Source organism: Meleagris gallopavo, chromosome 17 (assembly GCF_000146605.3).
Source record: "Meleagris gallopavo isolate NT-WF06-2002-E0010 breed Aviagen turkey brand Nicholas breeding stock chromosome 17, Turkey_5.1, whole genome shotgun sequence".
NCBI lineage: Eukaryota > Metazoa > Chordata > Aves > Galliformes > Phasianidae > Meleagris > Meleagris gallopavo.
The window spans coordinates 1,051,109-1,069,350 of NC_015027.2; the positions used below are offsets into that span (position 1 = coordinate 1,051,109).

At 37.6% G+C, this 18,242-nt stretch overlaps 1 protein-coding gene across 3 annotated transcripts in view; it reads right to left on the minus strand.

Annotated features, from left to right (window-relative positions):
• Positions 1-18,174, minus strand: part of TXNRD2 (thioredoxin reductase 2) — a 31,735-nt gene extending 13,561 nt beyond the window's left edge. The window contains exons 1-10 of one of the 3 annotated variants that reach the window (XR_004161553.1): positions 17,915-18,174; positions 17,181-17,237; positions 16,798-16,942; positions 16,414-16,488; positions 15,528-15,606; positions 14,773-14,835; positions 14,221-14,291; positions 10,591-10,610; positions 10,136-10,227; positions 7,824-7,994 (exon numbers count right to left, since the gene is read on the minus strand). Coding sequence is in view for 2 of the 3 variants with exons in the window: in XM_003210867.4 (XP_003210915.2) it covers positions 7,820-7,994; positions 10,136-10,227; positions 10,591-10,610; positions 14,221-14,291; positions 14,773-14,835; positions 15,528-15,606; positions 16,414-16,488; positions 16,798-16,942; positions 17,181-17,237; positions 17,915-18,065 (928 nt within the window). In the remaining variant the exon portion in view is untranslated. Of the gene's footprint in view, positions 1-7,819; positions 7,995-10,135; positions 10,228-10,590; positions 10,611-14,220; positions 14,292-14,772; positions 14,836-15,527; positions 15,607-16,413; positions 16,489-16,797; positions 16,943-17,180; positions 17,238-17,914 lie in introns of all 3 variants that reach the window. The other 2 variants (XM_003210867.4, XM_031555927.1) reach the window with 2 other exon arrangements.
• Between the last annotated feature and the right edge of the window lie 68 nt (positions 18,175-18,242).

Sequence of the window (18,242 nt, forward strand, 5' to 3'; positions counted from 1 at the left end):
AAGTTACTACCAATGTCCTGATGCAAGATCTACTGAGTGGTGTACAGAGCATCAAGCAAAGCAATTCCTGACCCCGAAATGGAATCTTAAAACCTAACGGGTTTCTCAAACATATTTCAAGGCTAATAAGCATAGTGAAATTATCAGGTACTCAACTCAACTCAGAAGTTGTTAGGGACACACAATATTGTATAGAAGAGATTACTTGATTACATCCAAATGAAGGAAGTTCTATAACATCGCATACATTTTTAGAGGCTATAAATGGATGTGGACATATCTACATATCTCTCTCTGTGAGTCACGATTTTGTGTTTGAAGTTAATACACATCTATAGCAAAGCAAAACAAAAAGGGAAATGTGTTTTCATTATAAAAACAAGCTCTTTGATGTTAATGTAGGAAATTATTAAACAAAAGGAAAACCTGGCTTGTCAATACAGACTTAATTATATGTAAACATATGATTCACTGCTTTATACATCTGTCACATAGCCAAGCCCCCCAAACAATGTCACATTTGAATGCCTCTGTAAAGACTTCTGTGTATTAATTTCATCTGGTGAAACCAACACTTCCTCTGGGAGTACTGACTGAAGCTGTCGGCACTTGGCTATCTGTCTGTCTTCCCTTCTGTTGTCCCCATGGGATGTTGATCTGCTGTTCCTTCTCTGCCCCCTGCTCCCCAGTCCCGATGTTATCAGGCAACAAAAATAATAAACCTCCAGGACCTTATCTTGGCTCGGATGTGAAACAACTTCCTACCGTTGTATTTCTCTGTGAATTGAGAGTAAAGCCTGGATATTCTGCAAATGGACAGCTAATGGGGTTTTCTAGTTTCCCCTTTTTCCTGCCAGGCAGAGCCAAGAGAACTCTTAGCACGCAATGGCAAGCACTGAAAGAGGGGAAAAAAGAAAAAACTGTCAATAAAGTCATTTAAAGACTCGTGACAACAACAACAACAGCTGAGTTTATCAAGTCTGCAGGATAACACTTAGCCTTTCAATTTCAATCTATTTTAACATGTGTACGGTTTGATATTAATAGCTAAGAATGAAAGCGTGTTGCTACTCAGCAAAATTTCTCTCTGAACTTGACTGCCTAAATACTATTTCTGAAAGTAATAATAGAATATTAAAAACTAAACCAAGCCTTTATTGGCCCCATGCTGGATCACCTCCATAGGACAACATTACACATACTGATCTTGCTACACCTCAAATCTACTGTAGCTTCACGACTAGCTGAAGTGGCTTGGTAAGTTTTAATGCCAAATTCAGGAAATTCAGAAATTTCCCAACATTCAGTTATGTGGTATTACAGAATCAGTTCTCAACACTCTTCCGTAATATTGGATGAAAAGAAGATTTGCCTCATATCCATAACTCCAATATTTACTTATGTACTCAGAGCTTCAAGAAAGCATAAGCTTGTAGCTTATTCCTAAGATCCACAAGGCAACAGAGATGGCTTCTTTGTTTTTTAATCCAGCTTGCAGAGTTTTAGTTTGAAGATGCTCAGGGACCTGAAACTCCCAAATAAGGAGTGTAAGATTGTGCAAGACATACACTTAGCTTTATATTTTATTCCAAACTGCAAGTTTTATGACAGACATCTGGGAGAAAGGAAGAATGATGTAAATTCAACTCCGACCCTTGAAGAAGGTTACTCACCTCCTGCACTTTTAATATCACATCATAATCTCATCTTTAATAGACCCATGCAACAACCACACAGCTGTGAATATCACACACATCCCAGTTCTAAGGGTTTGCCCTCGTTCACCAACGACCTTTTGATATGCTTTTGCAAAATACAGCAACATGGCTTCCAGGGGGCTTCAGTCAGCTTAGCTACAGCCAGCGACAGGAAACTCATCAAAGCACATCTCAGACAGACACCAGGCTGGCAATATTTGATGTAGCATTTCTGCCCCATTATCTGTGGAGTGGCTCTGGTAGTTGCACCTGGACACCAAATAAGCTGAAGGCAATGCCAGTCTGCTGCGACCTTTAGGTGCAGGATCTACAACGGTAGAGCTTGAATCAGCTAAACTGAGCAAAAAACATAGTCAAGCATCAGCAATAATTGAGTGACAGCATACTCTTGCACACACTAAGATTTCCCAGGGTGATAAAGGTGCAGCTGACAGCAACTCTGAAGTTTTATAATAGGTCTTCTGCAGTTTCTTAATCACAGAAATTGGAATGTCACTTTGCCCCCAGCATTTGAAAAATTCCAAGTAAAGCCAACCAATCATTTTCATGTCAGGCACGATACTGCAGTTGGCTGCTGTCAGGATATTGCAGTGTGGCAGGATGGATTTTCTGGCATAAAACCTAAGCCCAAGTCTTCTCCACTTCTTACCTATACATCTGTATTTTTACACATCATTTTATAACTGTACCAAATCCAGCCGTGGTTTAATCTCAATGGAAATCTCATCTGTGTTCCCAGTCTTGGTATTCACTGTCATCTTGTTCTGGGTGCCTGACTCAGCCCCCAGGACACTGTCAAGACCTCTGCTCTCTCCTCCTTTGGAACCCTTCCTAAAAACTGTAGGTATTAAAAAGAAAATATAGACCATAGCCAGCTGATAATGACTAATACAGACCAACAAAGCATAAGCTATATTCAGATTACTATAAAATACTGGTTACAGGAATACTAATTAGGATTTTAAAAGTTCAGAAATGATCTCACAGTGACAGTAGAGTACACCAACGTTAGAAGGATATTTTTGGACATTTCACCCATTAGTGACAGATTTTCAGCAAGCCTGACGCAATTTGACAACAAAAAACCTAAATGCCTCTTAGTCAGTGCTGGGGCAGTTAGGTTCTTTGCTATGTCTGTCTGGCTGAACCATTTCTACTAGCACTGATTAGTGACACTGATTATGCAGATGAGAAAGTCTCTGGCAGCCACAGTGCAACCAGTCACTGCCTGGGCATCACCATCCAGCATACACCCAAACTTACCTGCACCTGGCAACAAAAGGCCAAGGATGGCCACTTTGGTCCTACCTGAACTGCAACAAAAAAAAAGCTGTGTGACCAAGGTAAACCTTACAGCACAGGGCTGCCTTCTAACAATTGCTATTTGCTTTGTTCTCGAGGTCTTGTGCAAGGTAAAGTGTGCAGGAAACACTTCCTTATATGAAAAGCATATTACCTTTACATCAGTACTCCCACATTGAGCTTGCTGTAACCAAAGGTTTTCTGCACCCTTTAAGGCTGCTGCTGCAGTCTGACAAATCAGAACCCATCAACCACTGCCAAGTAAGGTTATCAGCTTCAGTCTCCTACACACTTGCAGCTGAATAGAACCAATATTCTGCAGAAGAAGTCACACTAATTATATTGGTTATACAAAATTACTTCGGAGCATTGTCTGCCATTTTTTTATTTCTTTAAGCCACCATCCAGACCTAGCCATCACTTCTCAAATCAACTGTCATCTTATAGTTCAGAATTCAAAATGTTTTCTAATATGCAAGTTAGAGGCATACTCTAATATGTAATTTTTCCCCAATATGGAGCAGTTAATTTTATAGTTACGAGCTGATAAAATAAGCAGAATAAAATACAGTAACATCCAAAGTTTATGGGTGAGTTAAATGTACGTTTGCATCCCTTTTAATGCAAATATATTACCAGCACATTAAAAACAGCCTTGTAGAAGCAAGCCTGACTGAATGCCACAAAAAACCATACACTGGGAAAAAAACCTAAAAGCACTGACTGATGTAACGAGAGTGACTACTTTCACAAGGAATGAAATAATCATATCTTATTAAGACAGTCATGGATTAAAATTAATGAGAAAGAGACACACGGAGTTCAGAACAAAGACCCAGAGCCTTGACTAAGCACATTCACACCAGCAGTTTTCTGAGATCAACTGAGATGTTATTTTCCAATGAACAGTTCAAAGGTTTGGATGGCAAGGTTTTGTTCACAAAGAGGAACTAAAGCCCCTCCTCTTCCTGCTGGGGCTGGCTCAGGTGTACTCACTTGAGATCACAACAGTATTTCATCATATGGTACTTGTCAAAGAAAATCTCCAAACATTTCTGTTTTCAGTTAATCCAAATAGATTTGGTTATAAAACTTGAAAAAATACTATATATTTATTGACATAAATATGCTCATATATACGCACACGCTTAACCCTTTCTTGATATTCAACAGCAATGATCTTATTTTACTGTGCTACAAAATAAATCTGTCAAGCATCCAATATTACACAAAGGGCAACATGCTTCATTCATAGTGCGATGTGCAACACCAGATCCCTGTTCAACTTCACACTGAGCTAAAAGCATAATTTCTTTTTATAGAAAAGACGATATTCTTCCAAAGGCACGGTGGCTTCCCTCTAAACAAACCTATGAACACAAAGGCACCTGAGAACGGTCGTTCCATTGCCCTCATCAATGAGACATTTCTCTTTTGGAAAGCTAGACTTCAGAGCTGCTTCTGGTCATCACTCTTTCTAATAACAATTCACTAGTGCACTATCCCACTTTCTCTGTTGAACTAACTCCAGGATATTTTATAAACACCTGCTTACTTTAATTATCAGTCCAGAGCTGCTGCTCCACAGAGTAAGATTCCCATCAGATACACAGTAATTCAATATCTTTTCCAAGGTCTTTATGAATCATCTGGACAAATGCCAGTTACAGCAGTAATGTTTTGCCATCAACGGCAAATTAAAATGGAAATACAACTTGTCCTTTCCTGTTACATATTAGCTTGTTGCAGCTGCAGAACTCAATACACGGGCTTCATTCCTCCGACAGCTCAAACAAGTGCACTGCGCAGAGCTTCATCTCCTGCAGCTTTGCCCTGCAGATCAGCACTTGCATCTTTGATTAAATGTGTCAATCTTTACCCTTTTCTTTGGGCAAATACCCTACGTTCCATCTGTGCAAGCACAAACTTACTGTTGTTTTGTAGCTCAGGTACATCAGGCACTTATCATTAAAAGGTTTTCTGGTGTCCTTATGAGCAGCTGTAATATTATATCATACTAGAAGTTATATGTGTAATTTCAATACAGAAATAATATCTCAGGTGCTTATTTCAGGAGAATTCTCACAAGAGCAGTTGACAGAGCAGTAGTGAAAAACAGGACACTACATGACTCAACAGACAGAAATAGAGGCCAAGCAAGAGCTGTTTTCAGTGACCTGCTTCCCAGCTCAGTACAGTAACACAAAACTTGTAGTAATAACCTGTAAAAGCTTTAGACTGAAATCTTTAAGTTACATTAAACATTCATCAAAATATTATTTGCCTCAAACATTTGGACTGGTTCAAAAATCTGCTACAAAAGTAAAGTCTGCTTTTAATGGCTTATGTATACTAGTAGGAAATTAAACATTCCAATAAAACAGAAACAAAATTCTTCATAGAGACAACACTCATTTTTCTGCTCCCCCTGCCAAGGTTACACGTTAAGACATCGGATCTGTAGCTTACCAACCTGAATTATCCCACTGTCAGTAAGCATGTTTAACATCATTCATGGAATCCTATTAATTGTAATAATCCAAGTAACATTCCAAGATACATTCACAGAAATCAAGGAAAGATCTACTATAATTCAGGCTACAATTAGTTAACCACAGTGGCTGCTTTTGAACTAACTCTACAAGCTGACTTTCTTCAATCAGTATTGTAACTGGCACATCTGCAGACAGGAAATCCTCAACACCACCAAGTTTCCCAGTCTATTATCTGAGACACCTGGTGTGGGTGTGTTGATGCAGAGAAAAACAATGAATCATACTGACTGCACATCGATTAAACAGTTTTAACTGTTAATGTTTTTAATCCTTAAGTGTGGAGTGCCAACTGGAACACTTAAACAAACAACAACAACAAAAAAAGAAAAAAAGGAAAAGAAAGCCCAAACCTACAAAGACACCAAAAGAACCACAAAAACCCCAACCTGTTCATTTTTCAGTTTCTATACATGGATCATAACTCAAATGTCTGACAGGAATTACAACGAATATAGCTCTTTTGTATTAAAAATAGCAAGTGCAGTCATGTTACAACTAGGGTTGTAATAGCATAGCATGCAACTTTATTATAATTAGTATTAAACCAAGATTTTTACAGTATTACTTCAACTTAACAGCTCATTTTTAATCTTTGAGAAAAGAAAATAAACTGACTTGAAAGATCACAGGTGTGACTCTGCATGAGAGTGTGGCTTTACCAGAAAGCTGAGGAAAAAAAGAAATCAGAGACAGCATTTAGATACAGGCTCTTGGGGGGGGGAAGGAAAAAAAAAAAAGAAGAAGAAGAAGAAAGGGTAAGCAGGCTTCGTTGCCCTTTAGAAATACTATTCTCCAGTTTTCTGGATTTTTACTGTTTCAGACAGCATAGTTTTTGCTCTCAGGAAGCAGGAGTGTCTTTGGTACTGGTGAATATAACCTGCTATCAAATGTTGTTTCCATAGTTTCCACAAGCACATTACACTTCTAGGAAAATAGTAATCAAAGTAATCCAAAGAAGATGTTGGTCATAAGACACAACCTGCTCTCTTTGGAGCATTAGGAAGATATGAAGCAGACATAACCAGGGGAAAGGGACAAGAGGACAGTAGATTGAGGCCACTGGGCAAAACACAAAACTATAAATTGATCTATTCTGTGACTTCACTAATTAAATTTAAGCTGTCTAACAAGTGAACAAGTAATGCCTCCCTCCCATGCTTTTATAAAGCAGTCATGTTAGAGAAGAAGAGCATAAAAATGTAATAGTTTAAAAGGAGTTCTTAAAGCTGATGTAAAACAGATCATTCTTCTGCATCAAAACAGATTTTTTGGGCAGCAAGTTTAAGCTTATTTATTACATTCACCAGATATCTGCTTTCTAAATGCCACTACTGCCTTCAGCCATTCATTATGTATCTAGTATCTCAGATACTCAGAGGGCCACGTAAGACGAAACAAGAGGTATCCTATTCCAATGGGCTTGCAAGTCCATCAGAACTAACACAGGAACTGAGAGCTGACTCATAACAGCAAGAAACAAGCAGCTTGGAGAAGTAAGCAGGAACAAATGTTTTTGTTCCTGTCGAGCCTCGTAACATACATCATTTAGCACATTAGCACTTACAAGAAGTGATATTTGACTCAAAGGAGGCAGAAAATAGATTTAACTCCTGTTTTTGGTGATTATACTTTAAGGTATTTGTCACAGAACTATTTCACAATTATTTGCTCTGATTTAGGCATTGTGTATCAGTTCTGAGGAGTCTGAGATACGTGAAGGATCTGAACATCGCAAAAATCTCCCAAGAGCCAAGGCTCCCTGCAATGAGTTTGGATTTTATTTAAGAGAGAATTATTTCTACTTCTCTGAATGGAATGACAGCTGTAGTAACAAACTTAACAAGAACAGTTTAGAAATCCCTAGCAGAAACGTGGCCTCTAAGGTAGGACCAATACAAACTTCTAGTGAGTATCTCCACAAATACGACCAAGTGTGTACTTACAGAACATCAGCTACAGAGGTTGCTGGCATTCATGCTCTCACCTTCTGGGAAAGTTCCGACGACTAAACAGCATCCCACTCATGGCCTCCCATACATAAGTAATTACTTGCATTGCTTCATTCACTGTAACTTTCACGTGGCTTTAGGAAGTGAACAAGTCACATGTGGAAGAAATGAATTTGAAGATGATTGACCTTTAGGATACTAAATCTTAAAAAGAGTTTGGCCCCATAGAACATGAAGGAGTTTCCTTTTCAGAAAGGAAAGCATTACAAATAAACGTAAAGATGATCAAGTTTACCTACTGCCCACATCACTGTGTCAAAGGAATCCATTTCTTCTGTGCCCAAGTCAGTATTTTTCCAGGTGACTTGTAACCTGCCGCTTTCCAATTTTTCAACTTTCATTGGGACACATTTCTTTAAAAATTTTGTGCCATAAGATTCCATGTGCTCCGTTACTAAAGATGCCATTTGCTGTCAAGTAAGGAGAAAAAGCATTTATTCTTAGACATGACCTTCAGCTGTCTTTATGAAATCCAATAAATACACCATATATTTCAAGCATTTTGTCACTTAGCTACTGTGCACTGCTCACCCATGATAATTTGCTGAGCTACAATGACCTGCAACTCTATTCCAAGAGGTACCTGCACTTGAATTTTCAGATTATTTTTTAAAAAGTGAGTAAAAAGTTGTGTATACTAATTTGATTTTTATACAAAACTAGCATCTAGTGCAAATTCATTACCACAATTGCTGTTTTCTGGCAGCTGAATTAAACACTTTAATAAGGCTAATTAAGAAAAATACTTCCCTTTGCCATGACACCTGTCATTTCTCTGCGATAATTATAAATCACTAAAACTTTCTGAAAAGTTCTACTACAAAAAGGAAATAATGCATTTGTCCCAAGAGCTTGTTTGAAATAATGCCACACCACAAGCAGTGAGTAAAGCATAACACTGACAAGTTTATCCAAGATGTCATTGCTCTTGACGGCAGTAATTCAGGTTGCACTTTGTCAAAGGATGTATTTACTACTCAAAGGATCGTATCACAAAACCGCTCACACAAGATCTACATGCAGGGTCTTGACTTACAAAACTTTATTTTTTATGTTAGTTAACCAGCAGGAAAGCAACCACAGGATTATTATATCACTTTAGAAACAAGACAGCTCACTAATCAGTATCCATCAGACTCAGTGTGGCTACAGATTGAACGTAATTATTTTATATCTGTTCCAACTTACCTTTGAAATTCCTATTGTGTCTTGCTGTCTGCAGAAGATCAAGTTCTCAGAGAAAGCCCTACTGTATTTTATAAAGTGCCACACACATACTTTTAATGCAATTCCCTGCTCACTCAGATCTGATGTCATTCCTCACGCAGATTTCTTCCATTTTGAGTGCAATTCCCAAGACACATTCTTATACAGTGTTTTGCAAATTCTGCTACACATTCCACTAGTTTTAAGGAAAAGACTTGAAAGTACAGGTGGCTGGTGTGCAAGCAGAACTATCATTACCTGCAGTGGTACTTATCACTGCTTCTTCTAACAACATGCCTTTCTCAAAAACTGAGCTGTTACACATTAAAAAAAAAATTAAAAAAAAAAATCAGTGCATTTATGAGTGAAAACCCAGAATTCTCTTACTGTTTTAAGAACACTATACAAACCTCAAAAATCAAGGTAATGCTAGCATAAAAATCTTGCAGAGACAGAAGATCTACAATTACCTTTAAAATATCCTCCCTACAGGGGCTACAAAACCACAGTCAGTGCCTTTACCAAGTCCAATCATTCGTTTTTAACCTAAAGCCACTATACTTCCCAGTACTGCTTCTTTAAGCAAATAAATCTGTATTTAACATAACTCCCTCCCCTCCCCCCTTCTTTTTCCCCCTCAACTGTATTTCTATTCTTTTTAAACAGGAAGGGAATTATGGCCAAAACTGTTTTTTCTTTTGTCAGTGCAGCTGTGACCACTCATACTTTTTCCCCCCAATCTTGAAACACAGTTTTTTCTCTTTAAATTTCTCTTTTCCTTATACCTTTCTCCATCTTAGGGTTGATGGTTCCACTGAAATCACTCTCTCGCTCCATGTAACACATACACTTTTTTTTTTTCTGAACTTGTTGTAATTGTCACTGTTATGGAAGTCATGAAGTCGCGATTTCCAGTTCCTATGTCATTAAGAATTTTCAGCTTAGAGATTCACTTACATTCTCCATAATGATCTCCACATTGAACTACTACATGCTAAGTCCAGTAATTTACTTTAAAAATCATTATTTGCAACTCTTAGCAACTCTGGATTATTTTAAGAAATCATCTAATACTTCTAGCAGTGGCGCAGTACATATCCCTCCCCTGCTTCCCAATCTATTCAATCCTGTTTTCAATTAAGCAGGAAAAAAAAAGATCAAATTTTCTGAATAAAAGATCAAGCGATATGATAGGAAAACATGAGCTAATATTGATTTAATTACTCTTCAGAAATTATGTACTGGGAATGTTTGGAAAAGCCAACGTCGTCCTTTCTTAAAGAGACAAAAATAATAAAGTACACCTTATATTTCATAAAGGAGATGTAAGATATTCTGCACTGACCTGATCAAATCCACGAAGTGGGATACTTCTCATCATGACTGCAGTGTCCAATCCAACACCAGTTAGAAAACCAGCACATTCAAGCGAAACATCTGGTGAAGTATCAATTAAAGAAACATAAACAATGATTTCATATAAATGCAACAGAGGAAAAAGTAGCATACAAGTGGTGTTTCTACCTAGAGATACCACGTTCTCCTCACACATCTTTAGCTTCCTTTTGTTGAATAGTATAAAAATCCAAAGCCTTAGAATATTACTTTCCTCAGAGATAAGACTGTCTTCCAGATCCTGAGAATTCACCCTCAGCTGACCTTAGCTCCCATGATGCTACTGCATGGAAAATTATTCTCATTAGATTGGGCATGAGCAAAGGAATTTGGGAAATTAAGCTTTCATTGAAAGGCAACTATGCTGCTTATAACCATAAACTATCACAGATTTTCAAAGGATACAACTGGCTCCAACAACCAACCTGTTATATAAAAAAGAAAGAATGAAGCAATGAAGCTGTGGAATTAACTTGTGCATATTCTGCATAAACAACAATTATTTTGGAAGTGTGTATGGCTACTAGATCACAGATTTGAGCAGTGGATCTGATATTGTTAAGTGGGAAGAACGCATGGCCTGTCAACTCCAGCTAAGACAATACTAAAACATGTGAGGTTACTTTCTTAACAGAATTTTAAAAATAACTGGCATATAGGACACATGGAAGTGTTTTTATATTGTAAAGAGATACTTAAACATATATTCTGAAAGACAAAGTGAAGAAAGCTATGGAAAAAAAAAAAATCAGAACAAGCAGCAAGATTAAGAGATATCACAAATACTTCAGCTGTGCTCTGTGGTATACCTCAGATGGAAGCATCTGGAGTGGAAACTGACACCTATTTTCCCCCAAACACACAGTGTCTGTTGCTACTGATGCCTCATTTTTTCAGGGTCTCTTAGCACCATTGCTTCTGAGACAGTACACAACATATTAGTGCACTGACATGCAATGGTCTTGCCAAATTAAAGCATATTTCAAAATCTCTAGATATATCCTAGTTACTAACCAATTTTTAAAACTTCTTGAAAACTTAAGTCAATCAGAAGTTAAGCACATACTAAATTTATCATCTTTTTATCAAGTAGATTACAGTTCCCAAAAGGAGAATAGGAGATTTTTACTAACTGCTAAATTTCTATTTGATTTGAAGGCATCCGCTTCTTCATCCCCTTATTTATCCAAATGACAAATATTTGCCTTTCCTGTCTTTAAAAGCTCATATACACAGCTGTAGATAATCTAGTTCAAACTATAGATTTAATTGGACTACTATGAATCAAACATATCCAGTTTAGATCTTGAATAACACTCCAGATCCTATGGCTCCCTGTATTTTACACTCTTTCAATCACAAATACCACTGAAGTTGTCCATCAGCATTTTTAAGTTACAACACCAGTTTCTGTGCCAGCACCCAGATGCCTGCACACTGTAACAGTCCTCTCTCTTCCATACCCTCAGTTCCCTATGTCTGCTGCCTGCTGGGTATCCAACAAAGAGTTCAGTCACTGTTCTGGAGGTAGAAGTGGGTCAAACTGGTCAGCCACTGACTGCCAGCTGCTGGGCAAGCTGTACTCACATGTCTTTGTTACTCACATGATATGCAGGTTTGTTACCATCTCACTGCTTGGAGATGCATTCCAAATAATACTTATACTTACAACAAAGCTTTTTCTTGCACTTTTCAATAAGGAAAAAAGCATCATTAAGGATCAAAATGTCTAATTACTACTACAAGGACTACGCAGAATGTTAAGACTCCTTCTGACTGTGATCTACAGAAGCATGTGCTTCGTAAGGAACTTTCAACCACTTGGGGGAGAACAACACACCATGAATCAGAATCCACAGGAATGACTGGCACAGTTCTGCTGGATTTGTTTGTTTTTATAAAGCAGGTCTTTCCCTGCCATAATACAAAGTTTAAAAAAAGCTGAGAGTTTTCAGGTATGAAAGAAGTAGGTTGGCAATTGCATTTGAGAAAGCTAGAGATTATAGAAATTTACTTAAATTCAGAAATGTTCTTAATCTTGAACCACAAACTCATCTTATCACAGATTTTAAATAGGTTATTTAATTTTAGGAGCAAAAGCAACAAAGTACAAGCATTTAAAACAAAACTTTATCATATTCTTTTACCTATATCCAAAAGATCAAAATCTACCAGTCTAGCTTTTACATTTGGCAAATAATCTAACACACAGGGAAATATTTTTTCCAGCATCACACTATCTAATTAATCTGTGAATGGTTGAACATCCCCTCTTTCAGCCAGCAGCTTCAGGGAACTGCTGCAAAAAGCCACACATTGCACATAAAGAAATATCTGAGGAGATGCACAGGGAATAAGAGTAAGAATATCGCAGTTTCTGCATGCATTTGTTCTTTTTCATCAAATGAAAAACAGCTGCCAGCTGGCATCCACGCATTATTCAACATCTCTTCTACAAACTAAAGAGTTCCTGGGCACCTAAGTGAAAAATTTTAAAAGCAGAACCTAACCTCTGCCACACCTGCTCAATCTCTCACTCATTCTGAACATATTTCAAGGCACCTTTTCTAATTCACTCTGCCAAAGGCCTTCATCTCAGTAGCAAGAATTCCTTGTTTGTATATCTAAGGGACTTTTAATTTGGCCAACAGTTTGTGTTCAGAAAAAAAAGAGAATAACTGCAGGACTGACAGTTCTACAACTTCCAGCCACATTCATTTGCAGCTTGGCTATGTACATTTGGAAGAGGAAAAAAGAAAGAATAAGTAAAACACAGCTCAGACTGAAAAACAAAAAGTGTTAAACTGAACCTTGGGAGTATTTATAAAAGAAACAAATCCGTCAGAAACAAACCTTTAACAACTCCCTCCTTCATTTGCTAAGACAGAGCCTGATAAAGTACAGAAATGCTACTGTAGTCCCCGAGGGCTTATTTTGACTAAATCTTAGGAATGCAACATATAAACACTAGGCTCCCATATTACACTGTTACAACACGTATTTGAAGCAACTGGACAAAAGCCACATTTTCACAGAAACATCTTGCAAGGTTAAGCCTTATGTTTAAGTTTTCTTTTTTTTTCCTCCTTTCTTCACTTTTTATGATTTCCTCATATAAATCGTACTCTCAAAATTCAAGAAATGACTGATATAATGCAAAGAACTGCAAATTTAATTGTTTTTAAATTGTACCAATGAGCCCTGCTTATCTGTTTGATGCTTAACATACACTGCATTTTTGCATTAGAAAGTCACGATCATGAACGGCAGCTCTCTGTCTTTTGAAAACACTGTGTTGTATTTGTTACAAGTATCTTTCTGATATATAATTTCCCTGTTCAGAACCATGTGAAGACGTTGAACTGGGGACAGAGGCACAACCATAAGGCAAATAAAAATAGTACCAGCTGACTTACATGCTAGCAGATGTATATTTCTTACCACAGCTATTTGAATCAAGAAAATGCTTTGGAGTGTTGTGTGGATTCAGAAACTTACTGTGTTACGTGCTGTAAAACATGCTACGGCAATTTACACAGAAAAGAACAGTTTTTATTATTTCAGTTTATCATCAGCTTTCAAGCCATAAAAAGGTGCAAAAGTAACAAAAGAAAATTCAATTAGATGATAAGATTATCAGACGTGCCATCGCTTAAAAGAACGTAACGTTACGTTGGGGCTTCTAACTGAGAAGCAGCTTCACATAAACCCGTAGCAAAGAATCGGGACGGTACAGCCTTTGTTTAAGTTAATGCTGCCCTCTTGTGGCTGCCGAGAGGAAGTTCGCTACAGCAAACAAGTCACCACCAGTGATGATAATTCAATTTTAATTTCATTTTAGACGGGAATAGCATGGAAAAAAAAAAAAATCTGTGTATCATATTACTTATGAGAGCTGATAGTGAGATGTTGCTGCATAGTAAAGCAAATTCTCAGAAAGAAAACATGACATAGAAAGCAATTTTGAACATTTTTCACCTTGCTGTAAAAAGTATAAATGCTGTAACATATTAAAGCCATTTTAGAGTATCTTACGTTTTTCCAGGAGAGTCTTTTAACCAGAACAGATCATCACTTGTGATTCCATACTCCAGTGCGCCCGTAATCTACAAACACACAGGGAAGATCTTGAATTTGCAACACAAGTGTTAGCTCTTAGATTGGACGTTAGAGAGAATCTCTTCACAGAGAGGGTGATTAAACATCACTGGAAAAGGCTGCACAGTTAAGTGATGAAGTCACTACTCCTGGAGGTATTTAAGATGTGGCACTAAGGGGCACAGTTTACAGTTGGGACTCAGTTTGTCAGGCTGATCATTGAACTTGGTGATCTTGAAAATCTTATCCAGCCCAGATGATTCCATGATTCTAAGAACATTAACATACTAAATCGATGAAAATTGTTGTCTATAAAAGTGTTTCTCTGAAAATCCTGTAGCTCGTGCAAAAAATAACGTTTCACACTCATAAGAAACGTAAGAAATGTCTCATGTGTTACACTGTTTACATTATCCTCTAAACATTTGTTATTATCTGAGACCAAGACAGTAAAGTCACTGAAGCTGTGAAATGGCAACCGTAACTTACATGTGTGGGATATTTTGGTCTTCCTCCAGTAGCAATGACAATTTTTTCAGCAGTAAGAGTAGTCTACAAGCAAAAACACAATAATCAAGCATTTGAAATGAGCAATATGAGAGCAAGCTGGCACTACCATCTACTATTTATCTGACATAATAATCAGCAAAATGTTAAAAAAGGCCAGAGGTAAAGCAAAATAGTACAGGCAGAAGGCTTCTCCTATACATACTCTGCTACTAATGCTCACCATACAATAGTTATACTGGATAAGATTCTGATGACTATTTGGAAGGAACAGTTGTGCACAAATGGCAGCTTATGACAAAACATGGAGAGATCACACCAAGTGACTCATCTCTAAGGTCTACAGTTAAGATATCTGAACAGGGGCATAGTTTTAGACAATGCTAGGCCTTTACCCCCTGAAAACTTTTGTTCTCTCAGGCTGAACATTAACCAGTAACACTGTACAATTGGCCTTAAAAAAAATAAAATAAAAAATTAAAAAAGCAGTCTTTTGTCAAATAAGCAGAAATAGCCACTATTTTGTTACCTAGCCCATCTGTTTGAAGTCAAATTCAGTGCTTTCAGTATAATTGCTTCCTACACACAATTTTCTATTAGAAAGCTCAGTGTCTTTGCAGTTCTCCTGACACATCTCAGACTGGTTTAATATTCAGAACACAAAGTAGATTTTGGACACACCAAAATCTGAGATGCTTGTAGTGAACTATGCTGCAGAAATCAGTAGAGCAGCTCACCTTTTTCCCTCCTTTTGCTAAACCACAGACTGTATGGGAATCCAAAAAACTTCCTTTCATGTTGAAATATTTCACCTTCCTGTTTGGGAGAAAACAACATAAACACATATTCCGTGAGGGAGAATAGGGATGAAAACTCCTATTTTTCCCCTACTTGAAGTCCTAAAAAAAGCCATCAGGAATAGAAAAGGAAGAAAGCATCTTATATCATCAAATTGTTTGCAGCTCTGCCACAACTGCCAGTCAATTCTTGTATCAATTCACTCCTCAATTCAGCACCTGATGTTCTGGCAGGCCTTGGTATCAGGTTATTGATCTCTTCAAATGATACACATTCCACTATCCATAACGTTACTATTTAGAACATTACTAACAGAATGCTCTTTTGAGAGCTCACAGAAGTCACTCAGCAGCAGGACTGGTTCCTGCTACATTAGTATCACTCTACAAAAGGAACCACATGCTGAAGAACTTGGATATGTCAGATACATTATTTCTGCACTGAAAGCAAAAAATTCAGCTGCTCTATTACAGTGTTACCTGCAGGCCTGTAGGTATGGCACATAAATTTTGGGGCACGAGTCTGAAATTATCTTGCAAAAACCTGACTAAATATTAATGCAAAACCTCTCCAGATCACCAAGAATATTCCTATGCTGTTAGAAAGCCTTCAGCCATGATCACTTTCAACCACTACAGAAAAGAAAAAGAAGGGTAAAGTATACCTCACTTACACTGGCAAGGGCATCTACAGTCCAGAGCAGAAGGGACATAAAAAGTCACAATGCTAGCTCTAATGAGAAATTCCAAGGGCAATTAATCAGTTGTACAAGGAGAAGAGCTCCTTGATTGTGGGAGGAAGTATGAACTTCAAAGTCATATTTACTTGTCTTGTAGCTGCACTCTGTGTCCCCAGTTCAAGGATTTCACATAATTCTGAACAGCTTGAGCCATCACAGACCTATCACAAGGCAAGGAATGGAACATGAAATCACTGCATTACAAATTCAGACAATACAGCTCAAACATTCAGGTAACTGCTAGAAATTATTAAAGTTCTACAGTACTTTCTTTATGAAAGCAAATTAAAGTCCAAACCAACACAAGAGCTCCCCTCATAAGCTAGTAATTACAGTACTTATAAAGAGTTTTTTTATAATAAACAAGAGGTAGTCTAAAAAGCTTCACGTGAAAATCATTTTGCACATCAACAGTATGCTTCCTTACACATTCACAGAACAAAGGAGTGCATATGGGCAATATTCTTTACCAGCTGTGATGAACTGGGTGGGCCATACTCCAGCCATAGTGCTGGGCATCTTTAAGAGCTCCCCCTAAAAGAGCTGCCTGGTGCATAAGCTTTTTAGGAATGCAGCCAACATTTACACAAGTTCCACCAAGTCCCCATTTGGTTCCTGAAAACAAACAAACAACAAAAAAAACCCACATCAGTTTAGTTTAACAACGTAACTGGGTTATTTGGAGAATTCATGCAATTAGTTTTGCAGTTCTGAAACACAGAGCTTTTATCTTTTGCCACAAGCAAAGCATGCAGCTTGGCTTTGGCCACTTTGCTGCCTGGATTAACTTGCTGACCCAGGCCATAGCTTCACTCACATATCCAAATATCATTCTAATATTTCTCTTTCATACCTCGTGGAGAAGGTTCGACGTAATCCAAAACAGCCACTTTCTTCCCAAACTGAGCAGCTTTAAACAAAAAGCAGGAAAACTCATTTAGATGAAGGAGAACCTCAGAAACCTAAACACATTTAGTAGCAGAAGTACAGATTAAGAGTACAGGAGATGACAATTGATGGTTTATACTAATTCTAGACATCAGACCAAGAGCCCAGGCTGCCGATGTCGTCAGTATATTCTCCAGAAGTCATTTAATAACCCAGACTAGGGCCCATAAACACAATAATTTGATCCTAAATTAGATGTTTAAGAACCTTGTGGATTACTGAACACAGAGGGTAATGCACTACAAAAGGCAGAAGACTCTCTACAGAAGTTAGACGGGTCCTAGAAACAGCATGAATGAAATGTTGTTTCAGCTGATACATAAGGAAAGTATAATAAAGAAAAATCGGCCATCTTCAAAAATATACCATCTGCAGAAGCACTCAGAAACAGTGGAATAAAGATTAGACTTTCTGGAGATAGCAGAAGAAATATTTTTTAAAAAGAATAACAGGAAAGTCAAACAAGATCATCACACCTGAGGGTGTGCATTAATTTTCAGATCAATTTGATGGACCTAAGTTGACGATTAATCATGCACAGTATACTATGTTTCTTAGAAATGTTTAACATTTTCTATATCACTTCTCCTACATACAACACCTAAGCTAACAAAGCTTTTATTATCTGGTTATACCAACCTTCTTTTGCACAAGCAAGGCCTCCAGATCCACCACCAATGACCAGCAGATCATACTCCTTTCCTGTGGAGAAGTTGGGGGGGGAGAAAAAAAAAGAAACAGACAAGAAAGACAGGAGAGATGTGTTAAAGGCAAATATAAAAAGGTACATTACTGTTTACAACTGATCATTGCTGATTCGGGTTTAAGTGTTGTGTTTCTTCAGTGTTCCAAAGCATTCTCCAAAAAATCACTAAAGGAACCAGTCTGGTTTTGTGAATGAAACACGGGAAATAAAGCAATCTCAAAGAGGTGGAAAACAACTACATTTTGTGCAACGTCCCCAAAA